Source organism: Juglans microcarpa x Juglans regia, chromosome 1D, assembly GCF_004785595.1.
Source record: "Juglans microcarpa x Juglans regia isolate MS1-56 chromosome 1D, Jm3101_v1.0, whole genome shotgun sequence".
NCBI classification, from domain to species: Eukaryota; Viridiplantae; Streptophyta; class Magnoliopsida; order Fagales; family Juglandaceae; genus Juglans; species Juglans microcarpa x Juglans regia.
Genome location: NC_054594.1, coordinates 9353858 through 9378357, shown reverse-complemented (window position 1 = coordinate 9378357; position 24500 = coordinate 9353858). Strand labels below are relative to the sequence as shown.

At 36.6% G+C, this 24500-nt stretch overlaps 3 protein-coding genes and 1 long non-coding RNA gene across 4 annotated transcripts in view; 3 read left to right on the top strand and 1 right to left on the bottom strand.

Moving 5' to 3' along the window:
- LOC121236797 overlaps positions 1-14674 on the top strand; it is a 31669-nt gene extending 16995 nt beyond the window's left edge. The window contains exon 3 of the long non-coding RNA XR_005934810.1: positions 14476-14674. This is a non-coding gene — a long non-coding RNA (uncharacterized LOC121236797). The remainder of the gene's footprint in view (positions 1-14475) is intronic.
- Positions 7544-14482, bottom strand: LOC121236791 (protein ABIL1-like). The gene is made up of 9 exons (XM_041133248.1): positions 14221-14482; positions 10396-10478; positions 9330-9480; positions 9128-9227; positions 8927-9016; positions 8717-8801; positions 8506-8558; positions 8289-8395; positions 7544-8052 (listed from the first exon to the last, which is right to left on the bottom strand). Exons 1-9 carry the CDS (start codon positions 14317-14319, stop codon positions 7894-7896), a joined length of 927 nt encoding a protein of 308 aa, XP_040989182.1. The 5' UTR covers positions 14320-14482; the 3' UTR covers positions 7544-7893.
- Positions 14675-17643: 2969 nt separating the features above from the next.
- On the top strand, positions 17644-18789 carry LOC121250866 (hevamine-A-like). The gene has a single exon (XM_041150098.1). It carries the CDS (start codon positions 17731-17733, stop codon positions 18625-18627), a length of 897 nt encoding a protein of 298 aa, XP_041006032.1. The 5' UTR covers positions 17644-17730; the 3' UTR covers positions 18628-18789.
- A 4168-nt stretch (positions 18790-22957) lies between these two features.
- Positions 22958-24130, top strand: LOC121261007 (uncharacterized mitochondrial protein AtMg00810-like). Its single transcript, XM_041163178.1, has 2 exons — positions 22958-23194; positions 23786-24130. The coding sequence occupies exons 1-2, from the start codon at positions 22958-22960 to the stop codon at positions 24128-24130; spliced, it is 582 nt and encodes a 193-aa protein (XP_041019112.1).
- The last annotated feature ends 370 nt before the right edge of the window (positions 24131-24500 follow it).

The window sequence follows — 24500 nt, the reverse complement described above, 5'->3', positions numbered from 1 at the left end:
TTCCTCTTTAAATTCGCATATCTGATCATTCTTTCTTGTTCTTTGTAAAGCTTGTGGTGGAGGAGATGTGTGATGTAGTTTCTAGATTTCAATTATCTTTCCACCTCCTTTGCCCTTGTAGTCTCAGGTATGTAGGATGTCAATTTAGGTGGGGATACCCATACAATCCCTTAAGATGAGTGAGCTTTGTCACTTAGTGTTAGGTGGTATTGTACCACCACTCGGCTAGAGGCACCCACTTCACCCAATCCTTGGGCCTATCCCCACAAAACAAAGTAGATAGGTCTCCAAACATTTGTTCACTGCCTCAGGTTGCCCATCAGTCTGTCAGTGGTATGTAGTACTGAATTCCAATTGTACCCCTTGAGCCTTCAACAATTTCTTCCAGAAAACACTTGTGAATGTGCTATCTTTGTCCAAGACAATAGATTGTGGCAATTAATGCAACTTAAACATGTGTTTAATGAATAGCTAAGCCACTGATTTAGCAATGTAGGGATGCCCCAAAGCTATGAAATGGCTGTACTTAGTCAGCCTATCCACAACCACCCATATGGTGCTAAATCCATTGGACTTGGGTAACCCTACTATAAAATCCATGGTAATATGGGTCCATGGCTAATAGGGGATTGGAAGGGGCTATAACAACCCACTAGAAAAAGAGTGGTCTAATTTCTGCTGCTGATATATCTCATATCTATTTATGAAGGCCCTTACTTTAGATTTCATCCCTGGCCAGTAAAACTCCTTTTGGGCCCTTTGAATAGTCTTATCACCCCTAAATCCCCCCCTCCCCCCACGCATTGTCATGCAAGAATCGTAAGATCTTAGTTTTGAACTCAGGGCAATTTACAATGTAGATCCTTCCCTTGTAAAACATCATTCCATTCAGAGGACAAATGTCCCTTAAGGAACTTAGCAACTAAATTTTGTAGGTCAGGATCCCCTCCATACCCTTGCTTGATTTCCTCTAGCCATTCTAGGGAAGAAACTAATATTGGTGCTAAGGAAACCTCTTCTTTTTCCATTTCCCTGGACAAGGCATCTGCCACCACCTTTTTCTTTGGCCCTTTTTTAAATGAAAAACTCTACATGCAGTTGATGCGTGCAGTCGGGACACAATCGTCTGATAGCTTGGATCCCACTTTTTCTTTTTTTACTCCCTCTTTCTCTCCCCTTTCTTTTTTCATGGCCTGTTCTTTTTCTCACCCACTCTCACCGAATGCACTCCCACTTTCTCTCTCTGGAGTTTTCTGTATTTTGTGCTAGCAATAAGTACTTCATGCAACTAAGGAACTCGATCTTGAGGGAGACGCATTCCACAGATCCACCGTTGTCCACAAACCACAACTGGTGACAAGCTCAAGCCTCCCCCAGTCACCAGTACATCCTTACTTCAACCACCCAACAATGGAATGATCTACTCAGACTTAAAACCCAAAAAAAAAAAACAGCAGGAGAGAGCGAGAGAGAGAGAGAGAGAGAGAGAAGATACCCATTTCATAATCAAGAGCTATCCGCATTTAAGAAATAGGATAAAATCACCCAATCATGAAATAGAAGTAAAAAAAAAAAGTGATTTACCATGGATGTCGTAGAAATCACCTAGTAGAAATTCTGGACAAAAAACACAAAACTAGCTTAGACAAAATAATTGAAGAAGATTATATCCCAGAAAACAAACAAGAAAAATAGAGAAAGACGTACGAGAAAAGAAGAAACGGAAGAAGAAAGAGAAAGCGAGAGAGGGGCATGCTTTTGTCATTTTTATTTTTTTTACTCAATATAAACTCTCACATACAGGCCGATTGCCTCACGCTTGCACATCTCGTTTGTACCTAGCAAAAATGTTTTTATATTCCACAATAAAAGCATAGTCTAGCAACTCGTTTAGCCATTTTTGTAATACTGGCATCCCAATCTTCTGATCTAGGAGGTACTTTAGGCTGTGGTGATCAGTTTTAACCACAAAAGACCTTCCCAGCAAATATGGTCTCCACTTTTGAATAGTTGTAATTAGAGCATACAACTCCTTCTCATAGGTAGACAACATAAGAGCCATGCCTTTAAGGGTTTGACTAAAAAAAGATACAAGTCTGTCCTGCTACATTAAAACTGCCCCAACCCCATTCCCTGTGGCATCACATTCTACCACAAAGGGCTTGGAAAAATCTGGAAGAGCCAACACTAGAGGTTGTGTCACTTTTTTTTTTTAGTTCTGCAAATGCCAAATTTGCAACTTCATTCCACTAAAAACTATTTTTCCTCAGTAATGTTGTAAGAGCAATAACCATGAGCACTCTTAATGGATTAGCTAAACCAAACTTCACTTTTAGCTAATACGAGATGAATTTGATTTTGGCTATTTCATTTACATCAAATTCTCACATTGGATTATTCATTTTTTCATTATATAACAATAAAATAATATGAGATGAATTTGACTTAGGCTATTCCATTTACATCAAATCCCAACATTGAATTATTTATTTATTCATTATATAGTAATAGAATAATATTAATTTAAAAAAATATTTAATTTTTTAATTATTAATTAAATTAATTTTATCATATTTTACCATTCTATCTATTATATGTTAATTAGTAGTCATATTCTAATTTATTTAATTGGTCAATGGACATGTACGGCATAGTTCATCAAAATATGGGCACTTGATGCAGGATAGTGTGCTCTGTATAAATCGAGCAAATTTTGGAAGGCAAATTCAACTAGCATATTTACAATAGGTGCATTAACAATAGAGCAGATAACAAGCATACATTACATAAATATTCGTAATATCAGGTACAAGAAAAACTACTCAAAACACAAAAGTAAAAAAGAATAAAAGCATACACAAAAGCAACGGCAAATGGAGATGCCTAGAAGAGGGAGAGTTATAAAAGAAATAATAAAATAAAAATTTGGTGGTGCTACAGTATATATCAAATTGAGTTTTAGTTTTAGAATTACTGTAGCTAAAAGTTACTCTAGCTACACTTTGCCTAATCCAATTTGGACAGGTTTGTTGTCCTATTAGCTAAAAAGTATATTTATTTTACATTTAGCTAATTCATTCAGGATGCTCTAACCCTATAATTTTTTATAAACCTCTTATAATAACCCGTAAATCCTAAAAAACCCCTTAGAGCCTTTAGGGTTCTTGACTGGGGTCAATCCACCATTGCCCTCAATTTATTAGGATCTACTCTAACCCCTTGACCAGAAATGATGTGGCTTAAATAACCCAACTCTTGGCACCAAAATTTACACTTTCACTCTTTTGCAAATAATTGATACCTCCTCAACATGTCAAAAGTCATTTTGATGTGTTCTAGTGTTGCCCCTCATCCTTGTTGTAGATTAGGATGTCATAAAAAAAAACCAGCACGAACTTTCTCACAAAAGGTCTAAAAACCTCATTCATCAGGACTTGGAATGTGGATGGGGCTTTGACCAAAAATTCATAATGACCCTCATAGGTGCATAAGGCTGTTTTGTGTACATCCTCAGGCTTCACTCTGATTTGGTGATAACCAAACCAAAGATCCAGCTTGGAAAATAGTTTAGACCCACTCAACTCATCTAGCAACTCCTCTGCTACGGGTATGGGGAATTTATCTTTGATAGTGACTTTGGTTGAAAGCCATGTAGTCAACACACATTCTCTAAGACCAATCTGTTACCAATAAGATTGGAGATGAATATGGACTTTGACTGGACTGTATTACCCCAGAACCCAATAGATCCTTAACTATCTTTTTTTAATCTCATTTTTATGAAAAATTGGGTACCTATAAGGCCTCATAGATACTGGCTTAGCCCCTGGCAATAAGTTAATGGAGTGATCTTGAGTTCTAATAGGGGGAGTCCCTTGGGCTCCTGGAACATATCACAATACTAGTCTAACGCTGCCTTTATTGGTTCTTCACACACCTGCTCACAGGTACAATCTCCTTCATTTACCATTTGCAAAATCATTCCCCTCATTTCTAACTTATTTATCTTTTTACAGGAGCTTTCTTCTAGCATTTAAGTAGATACCAATCCCTGCAATGTAACAAGCTGCCCTTGCACAAAAAAATCCATGGTAAGTTTATTAAAATTCCAAGATACAATGACTAGAGATTGCAATCACTGCATTCCCATAACCATATCACACCTCACTAACTCCAACATAAATAGGTCTAAGGTGAAGTAATTTCCTTGTATCATAACCTTGACCTCCTTTCCCATGCCTTCATTTATCAGTTGGTCTCCATTTGCTACCCTGACCCTCACTTTTTCTTCTGCATAGATGGGTAGTTTGGCCCTTTTGGCCACAGTGCTATCCAGAAAATTGTGGGTGTTGCCAAAGTCCACCAGTATCAAAACCCACTAGCCAGCCACCTTCCCTTTCACCCTCATTGTTCTAGGATTTGATGAACCTATAAGGGCATCCAGGGATGTTTCAGGCGTGGAAGTCATTTCAGTACCTTCCACTACTTCTTTAATCTCATCAGTAGTTACTAAATGTTGGCTTGTATCTGCCTCCCCTTCTTCCTCCTCTTCGACTTCTTCAATTAAAAATAACTTGGAGCTTTTGCGCTTGTGTCCTAGATTCTATTTGGAATCACAGTAATAGCATAGTTGCCTCTCCCGTCTTTCTTTCATTTGGTTGGGGTTTATTTTTTGAATTAGTACTATGGTTTTACTCATTCCCTGCCCTGAGTGGTTGTTAAACCCCTTGCTACTTCCTGAATTTGAGTAACCTGAGGGTTGGATTTTAAGCCCCATCTTACTAATTTTCACATGTTCTTCTTGCAACTTAGCTAAACTGAAAGCTATCAAGAGATTTGGGAGATTGAACATTCAAAATTGTAGTCTGATTTCATCCTTCAGACCACTCAAAAAGTAGCTTAACTTATGGGAGTCAGATTGTCTAAGCAACATGTTAGATAAGGCTTCAAACTCCACCTTATACTCCTCAACATATCCTTTTTGTCTTAATCTAGTTAGAACCTCCATGGGTTCGTCGTAAGAACTAGGGCCAAACCTAAAACCACACCATGGCCTTTCCTTCCATGTGGAAGGAAGCCAATCTCAATTTGTGTTATGGCATTGTGTTATAAAGTAAAAAGAACTAGTTAGCCTTGTGAAGCCAACCCAAGAGGTCTTCTCTTTAGAAAGAAGGAAAATCAATCCTCACTGACTTGGAGATTACTTCTCCATTAACTTCACCATAGCCTTCAGATCTAGAATTCACCCCTAAAGTGGATTCTTCTTAGGGGTGTAAATTCAAACTGAAAAACTGGAAAACCGGTCCGAATCGGACCGGTTTTACCGGTTTTGGACCGGATCGGTTCTTAGAATGTGAAAACCGGCCGGTTCTGGTCCGGTTCCGGTTTTAGGATTTTTCAGACTGGACCGGACCGGTTGATAAAAAATATATATAAAAAATAATATTTGTATTATTGTATATATAAATTTTATATATTATGTATAATTATAAATTTTTATGTGAAATTTTTATATATAATATATATAATTATATATATTCATATATGAAATAATTTCTTATTGTAATTTATAAATTATTACGTAAAATGTTAATACTAAATCACTAAAAGTTTATAACTAATACTAATATATAACTTATAACTATATCAATAGTCTAATATTAATACTATTATATAGTCTAATATATTAATAAAAGTATAAAACATTTTTTTTAAATCAGTTTTTTTTTTTCTTTTTATAAACAAATTTTTAATGACAAATTGTGAAACTTACATTTTAAAAAAACTGGAAAACCGGACCGGGCCTGACAAGAAATCGGTAAAACCGGAAGTACCGGTTTAGGAGGGTAATCGGTACGTAATCGGTTTTAGAAAATACAAAACCGGTATATACCGGTTCTGTCATAGATTTTGTTCAAAACCGGACCGGTTACACCCCTAATTCTTCTCATGAGGGCTTGAATTCCTCTTTTGCAATTCTAAAGTCAGTGCTACAAGTTGTTGAACCACAACATTAGATTGTCTCTTTAATGCTAATACTTCTGTCTCCAATGTTTTCAGTTTAGACTAGGTGGATTTCTTAAGCCCACTCGACCCTTCTTGCAACTGGTTCATAAGGTTACCCTTAGCTATGGTGGTGTGGAATGATGCCGAGGATGATCGGCTCTGATGCCAATTTGTTACATGGCTGTGGAAGAAAGGAAATTCATATCTCACTTCGGGGATGGGTACGTCCAGGAGAGAGAGAGAGAGAGAACTTGGTCTATATTGATTTTGCATAAGGGAAGAATTCTCACTTCACTGTGAGCTATATGCTCAGATTGTAACAAACTCTTAAGTAAAGACAAAGTTATTGTGCTAGGTACCCAAGAAAATGACACACCCAATAATGGGCTTATAATAATACGAAAACCCGACTCACATGGGCGTAAGCCCTTACACCCAATAGCTAATGGAACTGACTATTATTTATACTAAATTTAGATAAAAGGGCCCAAACATATGGAAGCCCATAAGCCCACAACAGCTTAACCAAACGACACCCCTTCCCGACCATGTCTTTAGTTCTTGCCTTCCCCAAGCCCTAAGTCCTTAACTCTCTAGAACCCCATTGACAATGGTGGCTTGGAGTGTAACAGTTGAGAATGCCATTGAAATAGAAATGATTAAAAAAAAAAAAAAACCCTTTTATTGAGTAATTAGAAATAGATTAATATATCACCAAGAACTAGAGAATATTGTTGAGGAATAATTCTAGATTGCATGTGGACAAAGTCTTAGACATATTTATAAGGAATGAGCAATCATTTCTTGTAGAATTAGTTTTATGAGATGAGTTAGGCCTATAAATTTCTTCATGATATCAGAGCCTATCATAGGACGAATGGAGCCCACACTATTTACCCCGTGACAAGGGCCAAGAGAAATAGTAGCCTGCAAGTGAGAGAAGGTGTTGAGGAATAATTTCAGATTGCTAAAGACAAGATCTTAGGCATATTTATAATGAATAAACAATCTTCTCTTGTAAAACAAGTTTTATGAAATGAGTTAAACCTATGAATTTTTTCAAATATTGTCGGAAATACTTGTATTTGCCAAGGGGTCCAGCATTATCCATTTGAGATGCCCCTTCCCTTATCTAACCAAGCACAACTTGTGTTTTTCTTTCGGCCTCAATGGCCAATACTCACCCTCTCTAATATTTGATACGTCAATGGTTTCAATATTCAGTTATAATATAAGAGTCTACCCCATAAATGGGGTTCTGAACTCTCTAAAGACTTGTGGCCACGCGGCTGAAAAGATAGTCATTACAATCAAACTACTACTGGTTTTCACCCTCTCAGACCAAGCATATCCCCCTCCCTGACTATAGGAGCATGATTGATCCAAAGGACTATAGACTATCCTAAACGTATTTTTATCTGCTCTCATTGGCATTCAAATATATATATACACTTACATATGTATATGGTCCCAACTAGTTGCATCAGCACTACCAATGCCATCCACCATCATCAATGGGCATTATAGGAATAAAAGGTTTTCACAGTAAGTTTGCTATATTCTCATATGTACAATATGAACAGTGGAATCATAGTCATTGGCATAGTATTTGCATATTCTGGACAAAGAAACATCTATGACATTGTTGATCAGATAGCATACCCGGGTGAGCAGATCCTGACCATCTTCATCACAGGAGGCAAATTTGTTCATTATTAACAGCAAAATGAAAGACTTGGAAGTGGAGTAAAATATGATTTCAAGCAATTGCTGAACTAACATCCAACTATCCAAGCAAACAGTTCATCAACTTAGAAGGCATTTACTGGCAACTTGCCCCACAAAGGGAGAAGCTTTAAAGGGCAGCTTCTTTGATTTGTTGAAGATTCACAGAACAGAACCAGCCTTCAGCTTCGGTGTCTTCTGTTTGACAAAGAAAGATGATAGTATGCTTTTGCTGCGAACAGGAACACATGCAATGTCTCGTCGATTTTGGTTTTCAAATGACCTGTATCTTGTCAATGCTTGGGAACTCTTCATTCCATCCTACAAAAATAAACCTCTGTCAGCTTCCTAATTTACCCATGTGTACCTATAAATACATTTTGCAACAGATGAGCCTTACCAGACTGGATTAATCATAAAAGATCAACACATTTTAAAGAAACTCAAGCAAACAACATTTCAAACAGGAAAAATCCAACTATTCTTAATTTTGATTATCAAGCATGCACTTATAAGAATATCAGACACGTATGTGTTCTTTTCTACTTTGACATTACCCTTCTTGTGCCACTCAATGTTTGCATAATTGCACTAGAAGCAGAGCCGCCACTTGGGAACTGAAGATGAGCTGTTGGGGAGTTAGTCCTGGTAGTCTTCTCATTATCTACAAGCATACGAGCTTGACCCATAAGCATTATCATTGGCATATTCACCTAAAGCGCAATAACAACTGGAATAGATAATATGACAAGGCTTGATTTTGATTCTACATACCTGAAAGATGGAAAACCCCAGAAGTCTTCCCAGAAACTTTTGGGTCTTCAGAACTGTACAAAAAGAAAACGTCATAAACCCAAAAATAGAAGTGAAATAGTTTATGCTACCTTGGAAATATCTAGTGCAAAAGAAAAAAAAAAAAAAAAAAAAACAGAAAAGGAGATATGTGTCCACCATTTAACTTTATGTAAGAAATTCTTTTACTTACCTGGTTGAAGCATGTGGGATCCCTTTTAAGGTAGTCTTTGTTTCTGAGGCTAAATGCCAGGAAAGAGTTTTTGGTGCAAGGTTACCTACTTAGTAAATAATGAGATAAGCAATGCAGAATTCACTTGCTGCCAAATGAGAAGTAACTTAAAAAATGTTGAGAGCTGCAAAGAAAAGATATATCCCTACTGAAAAACTACAAAGCACATGCCTGAAGGCTGAAGACGAGCTCTAGCTTGAAAATGGTTTTGCATATCAGTCTGTATGTGTGGATTAAAGTGTACCCTTTTATTCACAGAATCTAGGTTGGAGGTAAAACCGTTTCAAAAAATGAAAAAAGAGTAAAAACAAGTTAGAAAATTCATCAAGCATATTACAAATAACAAAAGAAGCTAATAATAGTTAGGCTTACTTGGCAAAATGTATTGCTTATGATGTCTGGGAATGAATGCCAACAACTGCTGCTGCCTGAGACCTTCACCATTCATATACGTTTGACAGGTCAGAAGTCGCTGATATTAAGAAATTGTGTTAGGTCAGCTTTATCCATTCAATATTTTATTGATAATAGCCCAATGATAGCACATCGAGTCAGACTAACATGAGGAAGTTACCTGATTTAGGCAAGAAACGTTGAGCTCCATGGTTGAGACTTCTAATGTTTGCTGCTCGAGAAGGTCAGTTAACTTGTAAGCAACTGTGCCAAGGTGATCAACAGCATTTACCAGGGCTCTTAGGGCATAATCTTTCAGGTTGTCCAGCACCCTAACGCAAAAACATTAACATTTATTTTCTGCCATGAGCAACAATAGGAATGGTATGTGATCCAGACACAGAATGCAAGTTCTTGCTCATGCCTATTGGTAGTGGTTCAAAACTAAAGATCAACACATGAAAAGAGCAGCCATAGAGCATATACCATCATGGAGGAATGATGATAACTAGTCATGGTTCATTCACTTGGAAATATATGCCATCTTTTCATTTCTAGTGTCGTCTCTAGATGTAGATGTAATCGTTCTCTCTCAGCAAACTTAAAGCAAAGCCTTATATACAATGTCCTGACTACTTGGGGCTATCTACGCAAGCCTCCAACTCTATCTAGGATGATGATATGTCACTGTGTCTATTTTCATCGGTAATAAATTAAAGGCCAGGACAACACAACATAAGCTGACCCACATGCCTAAAAGTTTTCCCTATTTGATTTGTAAGAATTCTCAAAATGATTAAAAACTTTATATATGTTAGACCAAATTAAATCATAGGCTTAATATTATGTCCTTTATTCTACTTACATAATTATTTATGTGGAATTCACAAGTTTTTGGGTCCTATTCTTCAATGTATGCAAGAACCTTATGACAAATGCACTTTTGAAAGGCTTTGACTATGCATAATCTAAGTTTTTCATTAGATTCCACACAGTATTTAATTGACTTCCCAACTGCTTATGCAATAACATCATAGAAGTCTTGGAGAGTGCCAATTAGGAATCTCAGCCAGTATTACACCGGTTCAGTTGCATGCAAATCTCAAAGATGATGTGGTCATCAGTTTCTCTCGTAGAACAGGACAGCTGTGGAACAGGACATAACCTCTCACAGCAACTCACTCATGAATCAATTCACATATGTAATATACTCTCCAAATAATGTATAATCAAATGCACAGCCTTACATCTCTTTCTGATCACTATTAAGATACGATTTTTCACAGTATTCTGCAGCAGTATATAGTTGAGGTCTCAAGTTCTTAAGTTCCTGAAATAACAATGCAAGAACCAAATTAGAACCATACAATTTGCTACACCCAAAAAAAAAAAAAAGAACCACAATAGAAGACAAGAAAACCACTAATAAGAATAGTATATTAAAGAGTCTTTTTTTATTGGCATAGGGTGTCCGGGAAAAAATATTTCAAAGAGTTTAATAAGCATAAGCACAAAAACCTTCTAAAAATTGAAGAAATCCCAGAAATCTTAGAAAATAATTTGATGAGATGCACTTATCAACAAAATAATTGATCAGATGCAATGTTTCAGACCATATTACATGGACTTGGTATTGCCTAGTGTTGGTGAAAGCGCAAGCACTCCCTAAAGCCTAGGAGAAAAGTGTATAATAGCAAAGTATTCAGAGACAACCCTTAGGGGTTGGCTCAAGTGGTAAAGGCCTTGGGCTTGGGGTTATGCTCCCCCCAGATCTAAGGTTCAAATCCCCTTGGGTGCAAAAATCTCTATGGGCCATCGGACTGGGGGATTTTCCCTTTGAATTACCCGAGTTGCACTCGCGAGACACTCCTTGCTGAGGGCCTGTGCACCCTCGGGATTAGTCAGGATGCTGTTTCTAGACACCCAGTGCCAATCAAAAAATGTAATTAGAGAATAAAAAAAAAAAAAAAAAAACAGGTTTAACGAAAGCAAGATATTAATATATTTAGCCCATTAACTCAATTTGTTAAGAGTATTATTCAAAAAGACAGCCAAATGAATAACTGATTACAGAAGTTTTAAACATACCATTTATATAATTGCTTTTTAGGAGTGAATGATAAGAATACAATAGCATTTATATCATTGTCTTGTTCTTTACAAAATATACAGAACCATGTTATTTGACAGTCAAAACAAAAAACGTGGTTGAATCAAAACAACCCAAAAGGCAATGACCAAACAAGCACAAGAATTGTAGGTATTGACATCTATGCTAACATAAGCAATACAATCCATAGTTGACGTATAGAGATTATTGTGCATCAAATAACATAAAAAAACTGCAAAAGCATGCTTTTTGTGCTTTTAAGCTCATTTATAAAAACGTCAAAAGCATGCTTAATGTGCACTTTTGATAATGCCCTTCACTTTTGGTATGCCAAGCGCTTTGGCCTTCACGCTTAAGTGCACTTTTACCAACACTAGTGCTTCCATTTGTAAAATAAGCAAGTATGACTCGACATAGATCATACAAAAAAGAATAGCTATACATCATGAATCTAATAAAAGAAAGCTATAAGTTTCTACAAGTCATGATTCATGTAGTGATTGCCTAACATGGGTAAACTCAATTTACGGACATCATGCCACAGAGATATTTTTAACCTTTCATTATCAAATAATTTTCTAATGTTGTAGAAAAAAGAGATAATAAGCCTTTTCCAGTAATATTTTATGGCCACATCATGATTTCTTTTTGTATGAGCACATCAAGAAATTGAAGGTTCAAATTCACTCAGATATAATAACGCCAAAAAAGCCATCCAAGTCTATGAAGACATGTTGTGGATTTATCTCTATTAATCTTGCAATTCCAGTTCACCTGCTTGCATCTCTCCCTGTGTTAGCATGCTATCTAAGGATGGACTCATACATTAATGCTACTTATCTTTCTTGAACCATTCTATTGTTCAGAGAGTATATCAATTGTCTTGCATTTTGTACTATTAAACATGTCAATCACCAAGATTTTTTCAGAGCATAACATCAAGTTCAGAACACTCTAGAAAGCACTTTTTGCTTCACTAATTGCTCTATGGTTCATCATTAGTAACATCTTTTCAAAATTCCCCCTCCCCATCAGCCATTGCTTATGTTACTAGCTAGTTGAAATTGTTACTCTTGGGCAATTCTAGCCATTGATATCCAATGCCTCCAAGTTTACAGAATTGCATGCACTATGTAGAAATCCACTCCCAGTCTACAACTTATATTAAGGTCAATCTCATTTTTAAGCAACACCCATGTTTACTAAGAAAAATGTGGTTGAAAAACACGGGTAAATTGCACTTTAGCATTCCAATTATCATCCCATTTGCAAACACATTAATAAACATTAAATTGCTACAACTTGCTTTCTAAATCAAATGCTTCAATTTCAATTTACCCCCTTACATCAAATTCAGGAATTTAATTAGATGGAGAAGGGAGAAATGATGAATATGTCCCTCATATGAATGACATGCCATTTGGTTCCAGAGCTGATAATGTAAACACACACACACACACACACACACACACACACGTTATAGAAAACACCCCTTGAGTCCACCTTCCTTTTGATTTCCAAAGGGGGAAAGTGAATTTTTTTCCTTTCTTAATTTGATAGAAAATTTTGCTCTCATATCATGAGCAATTTGGTTATTTCACACAATTTTCATTTGATTTAATAGCTGAATTTGATGGAAAATAATAAAAGAAAACATAAACTTTTATTTTTATTTTGATAAGTAGAAACTGTAATTTTTGTTTTTTTTGTTATAAGTAAGAAATTTTATTGATCCACATAAAGGCAATGCCCAAGTACACAGGAAGTATACAAGAATGTAATTTTTGTTTAAGGTGACAATTGTTTAAAGTTTGCTGGTGTGTTTGAGAATAAAGTGATAGTTAGGATGGTAACGTGTAATACACCTAGAAAACCTAAATATTTTAAGTACCATTTCCTCTTTAATAAGCTGGTCATATATATGCTCTTCAAAAACCTGGTCAAATTTATCCAAAGGCTAGCAATAATGGGAAAATAATCAATCCCAATTATTCAAGGAAAACTCGGGGAACCAACCATACTATGTGCAAAAATAACCACAACATCTTCTAATTACCCACTCACATTATCACAACACACCCATTACTCCATAACAAATCCCATCAAAATAATTCCCCAGCAGCTACTCACGTTGACCGCACAACATTTTCTTTTAATCGGCACTAAGTGTCCAGAGCAAGCCCTGGCTAATCCCAAGAGAGCACAGGCCCTCAGAAAAAAGTTTCCTGCAAGTGCAACTCAAGTAATTCAAGGGAAAATTCTCCTAATCTAATGGCCTCTAGAAATTGTTTGTATCAAATGGTTTGAATCTTAGACCTAGAGGGAGCATACCACCAAGGCTCTTCACACTTGAATGAAGGCTCTTAACACTTGAGCCAATCCCTAGGGGCAAAAAAAATATGCAGAGCATAAAGTGAAATAATCAACTCACGTGTCTCTTGACTGCCAAGAAAATATTTAAAAATATGAGCAATCATGCCCTTCATTCTAAATCTTGTCATCCTTAGTCACAATGTTGAAATGGTACATTTAAGTGATTTTATTTGTCAAACTACTTAAAAGACAATCCCTTCAAATGTACCTTATGAACGGTGTGACTAGAGATGATAAAATCTACGTTGAAAAATAATATTTTTCTTATAAGATAATAGAAGCACATAATAATGATAAATATATCCCATAATTTGACCCAGTTAATTTGATACTTTCCCATAATTCAAGGCCTCTTTTCTTCCTTAAATTTCTCACCAACCAAACATACCGTAAATTACAAAAGGCAAAGCCATCTATGCAAGTACTTTACAGAATTTGAACGCTAAGAAGTCCAAGCATAGCAAAATCAATCAACGTAACAACAAAAATCAGATGTGGCTCCAAAACACCTGTCAAGAAATTCATTTAAACTTACAGAAATATAGGCATAAATGCTATAAAAAAAGTTAGGCGAAGAGAGTTATTGAACCTGCAAAGCTTTGACGAAGCTCTTGCTGCGTTCCATGGAGACCTCGTCGAAGGTCATGGGCGGATTGACTGTCCTCGGTTGCTCCACTTCCATCATCATACTACAAATTACCAAACCTCTAAATTTCAAGTTAGAGCATATAGAAATTAAAAAAAAAAAAATTAGGAATACATTAAGGGTTAGATATGGGGGTTAGGTTCTGGTGGGTGGGAGAGCCAGCAAGAAAGTGGTTTTCACACAGGGAGAGAGAGAGAGAGATATTAAATGTGAGAGTTATGAATTTATGAGGGTAGTTGACGGGCTTTTACTGGTTTCATCCATTATTAAAACCAACGGGGAATCGAAGGCCGTCGCTCGCCGCAATAACGAACTGCGCCCACTCTCAGGTGAGAATATGCGGCGGCGAAGTCAATGCGATGCTCCAGTTGACTTCGTTCTCCTGTCAAGTCGGATTATCGAGACTTCCTTCTCCGTTACAGTTGACTTGGTCAAACCCAATTTTGTCTGATGCCACGTTTGTTAGATTTCATTTTATTATCTTCTATATATCATACACTATATTTCTTTTAATTTTTTTTTCATAATAAATATATAGTGTATAAATGATGAGTTAAACAAATCAATTAATTTAGTAAAAATAAAATAAAATAATAAATAATAATTTATTTTTAAATATATAAAATATATAATATGAGATGATGAATAACAATACATATTTATAAATTTATTTTTTTTATGACAAACACATTTATCTCAATAATGAGATTTTCCTGTTGGGACATTAAATTCCCAACAACTTTAATTTCATTTACCAAAAGCAGGGAGTCACTTTTCAAGATGAGATCTTGTATACTATAAGCAGTAGTTAAGAGTACATAATTGGAGTATCATGGATGAGGAAAAAAAGATTGGAGTATGATGGATGAACATCAACATGCAATCAATTGCAGTGATGTAAAAGGGATATAACATTTATTTCATAGATAACATAACATGCCATTGATGTCTGCAAGGGGTAAAGAAAAAAACAAATTTTTTTGGACATGATGTTGTAATCTAGTTGAAACCACTTATTTCGACTCCCTTGAATGTGCACCTTGTAGTGATATGGGAGGCACAAGGTATAGGTGAGGCTAATGTCTTGTTTGTGTAACAAGGTATTTTCATATATTTTTAAAAAATAATTCTTCTTATCAGCTACTATTCCTCACAACCCACACTCTATGAAGAAAAAAAAGAAAAAGTTATCAGGTATGGGGTGTGAAGGTGAATAGTGACTGATGTATAATAAATTCCGTTTTTAGATATTTCATTTTCAAACATCACTCAAACACAAAACATTTTTCAATTTCAAATTTTCAATTTTTTATCTAATCATTAGCCAAACACAAAATCTAATATAACTTTTCAAACTTCTAAACAAAACACAAAAAACAATACAACTTTTTTAAATTTCAAAATAAAAATAATTTAAAAAATTATATTCTAATAATTTTTTAATTTTATAATATTTTTATTCAATTTTTTTTCTCTCATTTTCCAACCAATAAAATATTTTAACGTAAATCATTTTATTATTATTCACAGATATTTTGAAATATTCTAAGTGTTCTCTAAACAAGCTCTGAGGTTATTCAAACACTAGTAATGCTAGTCTAAATTTTGTCATTTTTAATCACACTAATTAAATTGATGTGACACATTTTAAGTTGTTTTATTTATAAATTATTTAAATATATAAAAAAAAACTATTTAAAATATGACATATTAGTTAAAATCAGTACAAATAACAAAATTCTAAATGAACAATATTTTCCTAACGAAAAAACCCAACAAGATGCCAACCTGTTGCTTGGCTGAGAGCCATTCAACCCCTTAGTTTGGAGAATTCATCCTCTGTTTGATATAATAGAGACGATCAAAATAAACAAGGACAAACTTCATGGCATTAAATAAAATATTGTGCATTCTAGCAATAACAATAAATAGTAACTCCAAGCATAATTTGATCAAGATGACAAACAACAAAGACTAGAGCCTTGAAAGCATTCTTCATCTACCAAGTGCAGTTTCTCGCCTATTCTAAGGAGGCCACAATTGTCATACTAGAGGAATCACATTCTCTGTTAGTATAAAAAAAACGAGTATTTGTAACGAATTATTTACAAAATGAACTCATTTTAGTAGGAAATTATCATTTTCGTAACAAATAATTAGTTATAAATAAACGTTTTTTTTGTAATACGCATGAAGAGGTATATCAGACAATATCAGATCTGCTAGCAATAAGGTGGACCTATCATGCTCCCTATATATATAATGTTAGAAGAAAATCAAGTTACAATTCTTTTACAACTCTATGTGAAATGAAAATCAGTTATGAAAAATTGAAATTCATTTTTACTGAAGTTGCATGCATGATTGCATTGATTGGTTGTAAAATGAGTTATAAAATAGTACGTTATAGGTATATCATTACTCGTGATATTTTTTTTTTTTCGCGCAACCTTAATCCATTCGAGATATTAGTAAAAACACTTTTACCAAATTTCAATCCTTTAATCACTTGAACCCAAATAAAGACGAAAATCCCCGGATACCACATCGATATGAAGTGCTATTCACTTTGTTATTTATGTATATTCCTCAACGTTGACTTGTCTATTTGGAGGAGTACAAAGTACCAACATAGCATGCATGTGGAGCAGGACCTTCAATCGAAGAACAAAATACAAACAAAATAAACATCTGTAGGGATCTTAATTAATATGTATTGTAGTGCTTGGATAATCATCTAAGACAAGGGGAAAAAAAAAACATAAGAGCACATGAACATTGAAAGTGTATAAAACTCAAGTGACAAGACCAATTAAAAATGCACCTATTCCACTCCAAACGGACTGCTCCAACAATAAGCTGGTCAAGAGAAAAAAACAAATATATATATATATATATATATATATTTTTGGTGCAAAGGAAAAACCAAACCTATTGGTTTTTTATTTTATTTTTGTGCTTTGTTTTGGAATAAGATCATTTTATATAGCGTTATAGTGTTATAGATGTGGAAATTCCTATATTTTCACATGCTGGCCACATGGGGAAACAGGGGGCCCATGCAGCTAATTCATCATTAATTAACGAGGCAAATGCATGCATTTTGCTAAGGTATCTTGGGTGCAGGTGGCCATAAGCATCTAAAGGAATATTTCGAGATGATTCAGATCATGCCTTGTTTTTCTTGACTTTGTCGTAATCCATGCATTAAACATTCACATCGATCTAAGCCAATATGGTGGGACCAAGTGACCCCAAGCATGCGCGTAAATCCCACAAAATGCAAAGTAAAAATTTAGTTTTCGAATGGCAAAACTAAAATGAGAAATAATGTGGCATCAACTTTCTTCTATATAAGTGGGTGTTGTGCTTCTTCTGAACACCACACATACATGCAAGCACATGTCTAGTAGAGAGGTCTGACTCCTGATCAGTTCCAAATCCCAGTGCATTATGGCCTCAAATTCAGCAATCGCACTAGCTTTCCTGACCTTGTCAATAATCCTAGTACAAATCGTTGGTACTGGTGCTGGTCGGATAGCAATCTACTGGGGTCAGAATGGAAATGAGGGAACTTTAGCCCAGACTTGTGCTACAGGTAAGTATGCCTTTGTAAACATAGCTTTCCTTCCAACCTTTGGCAATGGTCAAAAACCAACCATCAACCTTGCTGGCCATTGTGATCCAGACAGCAATGGCTGCACCAGATTCAGTTCTGACATAAAATCATGTCAAGCAAAAGGAATTAAGGTGATGCTCTCTCTCGGAGGAGAGATAGGGAGCTACAACCTTAGTTCAACTGAGGATGCTAGAAAAGTTGCAGGCTATCTTTGGAATAACTTCTTGGGTGGATGCTCCAACTCTCGTCCTCTTGGAGATGCTGTTTTGGATGGAATTGACTTTGCTGTTTTGCATGGAACAACCCTACACTGGAATGAGCTTGCAATTTTTCTCTCTAGATATAGCAAACCAGGAAAGAAAGTGTATCTAACTGCAGCTCCCTTGTGCCCTTTTCCTAATAAATGGATGAAAGGTGCCCTTCAAACTGGTCTGTTTGACTATGTCTGGGTTCAGTTCTATAACAGTAAAAAATGTGAGTATTCCCCAGATCATATTGGCAAACTAGTGCATGCATGGAAGAAATGGACTTCGATTCCAGAAACTGAGATATTCTTAGGTCTTCCTGCAGCACCTGAGGCAGCAGCAAGTGGTTTTATTCCGGCTGCTGTTCTGACCTCTGAAGTGCTTCCAGCCATTAAAACTTCTGCCAAATATGGAGGTGTGATGCTTTGGTCCACATACTATGATGACCAGACGGGATACAGTTCTTCCATCAGGAGTCATGTTTAGAAATCTGAATTACCCTTTAATTGATTATGCATGTAATAATTTCATGATTTCTACATCTTTCATATCTATTCTCCCAAATGCTGAATATGCATCTATTTAGACCATCTATCCTTCTCTTTAATCCAGTTAAAAAAGAAAATAAATGAATGTAATCCTCTCTAATTATAAACGAGCATATAAATGGCCAGATTTTATGAAAAAAAAAATAGTGAAGGTTTTGTTGTGAGAGAATCCCTAGAAGATATAAAATCAGAAAGAGAAATGATAGTTCCAGTCGTGAGTGTGCAAGCATTACGCAGTAATTTTGAAAAAAATGAATAAATACGGGATTCATATGAAAAAAAATTAATTTTTTAATAGTAGACTCTATTCTTTTTCAAAACGACTGCACGGTGCTTGCGCACTCCATGACTGTATGTAGCATTACGCATTTTGATTACATGTGGGTGATTACATTTTATTTATAATAAAGAAGCTGATGTGGCAGCTTTTGGTTGGAGACCAATGTAAAACCCTCATAATTTACACCACATCTTGTTTTAAGATAATTTTTAAAAAAATGTGCATCATTTTTTGTTCAAAAGGAAAGTTCTTTTTTATCAATGTGTGATATAAGTTATTTGATAAGCAATTCACATATATTTATAATGGCCATAGAAGGGGTGGGGTGCCCAAAAAATTCCAATACTATAAACAGAGATACACCAATAAAAAAAGAAAAGAAAATAGAGTAGAAAATGAGCCATATAAATATGCATCTCTTGGTTTTCTTTGCCATAGGTAAAGGAGTACATCGACTCTGATCAGGCCAATTGAACAAAGAAGAGACTAATGGTTTAGTTAGTAAATTAGCTGTCTGATTGTAGGAAGAAACATGTAAAGTACGTAAGACACCAGCTTGCAATTTCTCTATAAATATGTGATAGTTCAACTTCATATACTTTGTACACTCATGCAAAAGTAGTACTGGGTTTTCTGCAGAGTGGATATCACAAAAATGCAAAGCAGCTTGTGGATGATCTTGCAAGTCACGAAGCAAAGACATGATCCATGTAATCTCACACATTGCAGTGGTCATGGATCTATCCTTTGCTTTAGCTGAGGAACAAGAAATTGTATGTTGTTTTTAACTGTTAATGTGTATGTTAGTGTTAGTGTATATGTGTTATGTTAGTCCCACATTGCTTGAGTGAGGCCCTTGTATAACCTTTGGCCTCCTATTTATAGGCCACACTGTATAGCACAAGATATATATAGAATTAATCAATACAATTCTAATATGGTATCAAAGTCATTACTATGATCCTTAAAGTACTAGTAGTTTTCGTCTTTCTCAACATTCTTTCGCTACCTCTATATTCTATGACTAAGCCATCCAAGTGTTGCTCACTGTCGTTAGACAGTTGCAACTGTTGTAAGCAAAATTTCATAATCACTGTGCCTGAAGCTCTGTTCTGATCACACGGCATACTGTTGGGAAGATCTCATTGAGATCAACTCAGCGCCGTCAAACTCAGTCAGATCGGAGCTTGAACGCACCTCCACGCTCTGTTCAAAGTTTCTGCCATGCGCCTCACGCACCCCGTAGCTACATAGCCACGCACCACATGCGAGCATCTACTCGCTCACGTCAGCCACATCATCCTACATGCCATCAAACTGCTACGTCATCTTGCCATATTAGCAGATTTCCACGTCAGCATTGTCGACTGTTGACTTTAACCACAACGTTGTCTTTTTTCCATCCAAGTATTTTCTGCATATTTTCGCATATTGATCTCATTTTTATAGTCTATTTTTGCATATCTGGTCTCGTAATGGCTCAAAACAATGATATTCTTCGTCCTATTCATGTTATATTAAGTGATAGAACTATTTGGTGTGGTCTCAGTCTTTTCGTAGCTTTCTTAAAGGCCATGAACTTTGGTTCTATTGCATGGGTGATTGGATAAAGTCAGTGCAAAAATGAGATGAACAAGCAGAAAAATTTCAATACCACATTCTCAAATGGGATAGCCATAATCACCAAATCCTTACTTAGATGTGCAACACCTCCATTCCGACTATCTCCAACCTACTTGGTAGCTATGATGATGCTCTATCTGCTTGAAATATGTTAACCAGGCGTTATGCTACGCCTCATGGGTCCAGAGAGTAACAACTTATGCTCGGGTTGTATCAGCTCAGACAGGAGCCTGGCCAATCGATCAATGACTTCTTTGAGTGCCTTCGTCACATTTGGAATCAGATTGATTTCTCTGACCCATTCAGGAAGGTTCGCACTGATGTTGACATGTATGCCATTCATCGTGATTAGCATCATCTCTATCAGTTTCTCATGTCCCTACAGGATGAATTTGAGTCAATCTGTGGTCAATTGCTTAATCACACTCCGACACCTTCTTTAGATATTTCTGTCAATGAGTTGATCCCTAAGGATAATCATCTGCAGACATTGCAGACTCTGAACACGTTCAATGTCTTGGCTACCACTCCATCAGTTTCCTCCTCTAACCAACGTCAACCGTTTGGTTCTGGAAAGCATCGTTCTAGCAACCGCTGCTCCAATAGGCTATTTGTCATTATTGTAAATGTCCTAACCATGTTATCGAGAACTATTACCGTTGTAACAAGAAAGGACCTCACATTGATGCTTTTGCTAGTTCAGATACTCCTCAGGTCTCTGAAACTATTAGAGATGCATCTCAGTCTTCTGGATCCACTGTCACTCTCTCCACAACTGACTTGGAGAACCTCCTCAATTAGGTCTTGATCCGGTCTGGTAATGCATCATCCTTCTCTGCTATTTATGTTCTGCCTAGTAAGTCTCTCTCTTGGCTTATGGATTCTCCTTGTCACAATCATATGACACTCTCCTCATCCTTGTTCATAAAATGCATTCTGCACATCCACCACTTGCTATACACACTCACAATGGATCCACTATACTTGCTTCTAGTATATGCTCTATCTCTACATCCAACATTTCCATTTTTGAGGTGCTTCATGTTCCTAAACTTTCTTATAATTTGGTGCCTATGAGGCAATTGGCTCAACTTGACTATCGTGTTATTTTTACTACTCTGGTTGTACTGTGCAGGATTCACAGACGGAACAGGCTCTACAGTGGTGCGTATGTTTCCAATGAGCACTTTGCATCTTCCTTCAATTCCTCATGGTCCACCCGCTGTGGTTTCTCCTATCACATATGTTTCTCCTTCTTTCGCTCTATGGCACTCTCGACTTGGTCATGCATCCTCTTCCTGGATTGAAAACAATTTGCTTGGCCTTTTCAAGTAGCGAATCATTGTCTACTAGTATTTTTGATTTGGTACACTGATGTTTGGGGACCTGCCTCGTAACTAGTATCGGTGGATCTCATTACTTTGTTATATTCATTGATGATTTGATTCGTTACAGTTGGATTTATCTTATTCACTCTCGTTCTAAACTATTGCATATTTATTGTAACTTTGCAAAATGATTGAAACTCAATTTTCTAAATGTATTAAAAAAATTTGATCTAACAATGTACCTGAATACAAACAATCTGCTTTTCAAAGTATATTACAAACATATGGCACTATCCATCAAACCTCTTGTCCAGGCACCTCTCAGCAAAATGGACGAGCCCAACAAAAATTTCGTTATATCCTTACATAGTTCAGACTCTTGTCTTCTATGCTAAAGTCCTTACCCCATTCTAGGGGAAAAGCCGCCCTTATTGCATTTCATACCATTGACCACCTTCTAAGTCCAATCATCTAAAATCAATCTCCATATGAGCGTCTATTTGGATCTCCTCTTGACTATCAAAAGCTTCAATCTTTTGGTTATGCTCGCTTTGTCCTTCTTCCATCTCATGAACATACAAAGTTGGAGCCAAGTTTTGGACTTTGTTGCTTTCTTGGCTACGACGAGACTCAAAAGGACTATATGTGTTATGATCCTATTGCTCATTGCCTCTGCATTTCCCATCATGTTGTGTTCTGGGAACATTGCATGTTTATTGAGGTATCCACATTTAGTCCATCTAGTTCTTAATCCTCTGCCTTACTGGATGAGCCCTCCAATCATTCTCCGCCTGTCCATATCTGGTGTTTCATGCATTCCACCTACTCACTCTTTGGACATTTCTAGGTCAGGATCTCCGTCTCTTAAACTGCCTCCCTCTCTGGCTACAGTCCTTTTTCTTGCCCTGCCTGCGGATCACCCAGCCGACGTTTCCCTTCATCTCGAGTAAGATCTCTTTTTACTGATCTACATGATTTCTGTTGTTACATTGCCCTTCCTATTATGCACGAGCCTCACTCTTTTATGGCAAGATGAAATGATAGGGGAACTTGATGCATTATCTAAGAACCATACATTGGATCTGGTTGATTTGCCTCCTAGAAAGTATGTGATTGGTTGTAAGTGGATCTACAAGATCAAGACTCGCTCAGATAGTTCTATTGAAAGGTATAAAGCTCAACTTGTTGCCAAAGGTTTTACACAGAAATATGACATTGACTATGAGGAGACTTTTGCCCCACTTGCTAGTCTCTCCTCTATTTGCACTCTCATGGTTGTTGCGGCCTCTTGTTAGTGAAAGCTCTTTCAGATGGATGTCAAAAAATTCCTTCTTGAATGGCGATTTGTGTGAATAGTATATATGCAGCCTTCGCCTGGTCTCTCTCATCCACCAGCCAAGGTCTGCCCCTCCATCATGCTTTCTATGCCCTTATGCAAGTCCCTCGGGCCTGGTTTACAAAATTCACCTTCATGGTTTCTTACTTGGGCTACTCCCTTAGTTCCTATGACTCGACCCTCTTCATTCGTTGTTCTGACGAAAGTCTCATTTTGCTACTACTATATGTGGATAACATGATTATTACTGGTGATGATCTTAATGGCATTTAGGAACTTAAGGACTTCCTCAATTAGCAATTAGCAATTTGAGATGAAAGATCTTGGTTACCTAAGTTATTTTCTTGGCTTGGAGATCACTTCCTCACCAGATGGATTCTACCTCACCCAAGCCAAGTATGTCTATGATCTTTTCATGTCTTGAGCTGGCCATACTGACACCAAGGTTGCTGATACACCCATCAAGCTTCATGCAGATCTGACCACCATGTGTGGGGACTTATTGTCTGACTTCACACTTTAACGACAGTTGGTTGGCAGCTCAGTTTACTTTACAATCACTGGTCTAGAAATTTCCCATACCATGCATGAGGTCACCCAGTTCATGTCTGCCTTTCGAACAACCCATTATACTGCCGTCCTATACATTCTTCGGTATCTTAAGGGCACTCTCTTCCATGGTCTGCACTTCTTTACTCAGTCTCCACTAGTTCTTCGAGCATACTCTGGTGCTGATTGGGCAGGTGACCCCACTGATCACTGTTCCACCATAAGTTACAACTTCCTTCTCGGTTCCTCATTGATCTCTTGGCGTAGCAAGAAACAGATTGTTGTATCTCAATCTTCACTGAAGCCAAGTATCGTGCCCTGGTAGACACCACTATTGAACTCCTTTGGCTTCGATGATTACGACAAGATTTAGGTGTACCTCTCACCTCTGCCACTCCTCTTTACTGTGGCAATTGCAGTGCCATCCATATTACTTATAATGATATTTTACATGATAGAATCAAGCACATTGAAATTGATTATTATTTCGTTCGTCATCATTTGCTTCATGGTTCTCTTTAGTTGCTCTCTGTCTCCTTTCAAGATCAACTTGCCGACATCTCTATAAAGTCTCATCCTATGGCTCGGTTTCTCATCTTCCTTGAGTTTGAGGGGGGTTGTTAGTGTATATATTAGTGTTAGTGTACATCTGTTATGTTAATGCCACATTGACTGGATGAGACCCTTGTATAGTC

What these genes read in the sequence shown, in the direction of transcription:
- LOC121236791 (XM_041133248.1), bottom strand. Translation starts at nt 14,319, where the DNA reads ATGATGATGGAAGTGGAGCAACCGAGGACAGTCAATCCGCCCATGACC. An exon ending in GCTTCGTCAAAGCTTTGCAG is followed by an intron (nt 10,479 to 14,220) that starts GTTCAATAACTC and finishes TTGTTATTTCAG; the next exon opens with GAACTTAAGAACTTGAGACC. An exon ending in ACGTTTCTTGCCTAAATCAG is followed by an intron (nt 9,228 to 9,329) that starts GTAACTTCCTCA and finishes TCTTAATATCAG; the next exon opens with CGACTTCTGACCTGTCAAAC.
- LOC121250866 (XM_041150098.1), top strand. Translation starts at nt 17,731, where the DNA reads ATGGCCTCAAATTCAGCAATCGCACTAGCTTTCCTGACCTTGTCAATA.
- LOC121261007 (XM_041163178.1), top strand. Translation starts at nt 22,958, where the DNA reads ATGATAGGGGAACTTGATGCATTATCTAAGAACCATACATTGGATCTG. An exon ending in CCTCTATTTGCACTCTCATG is followed by an intron (nt 23,195 to 23,785) that starts GTTGTTGCGGCC and finishes CTTTAACGACAG; the next exon opens with TTGGTTGGCAGCTCAGTTTA.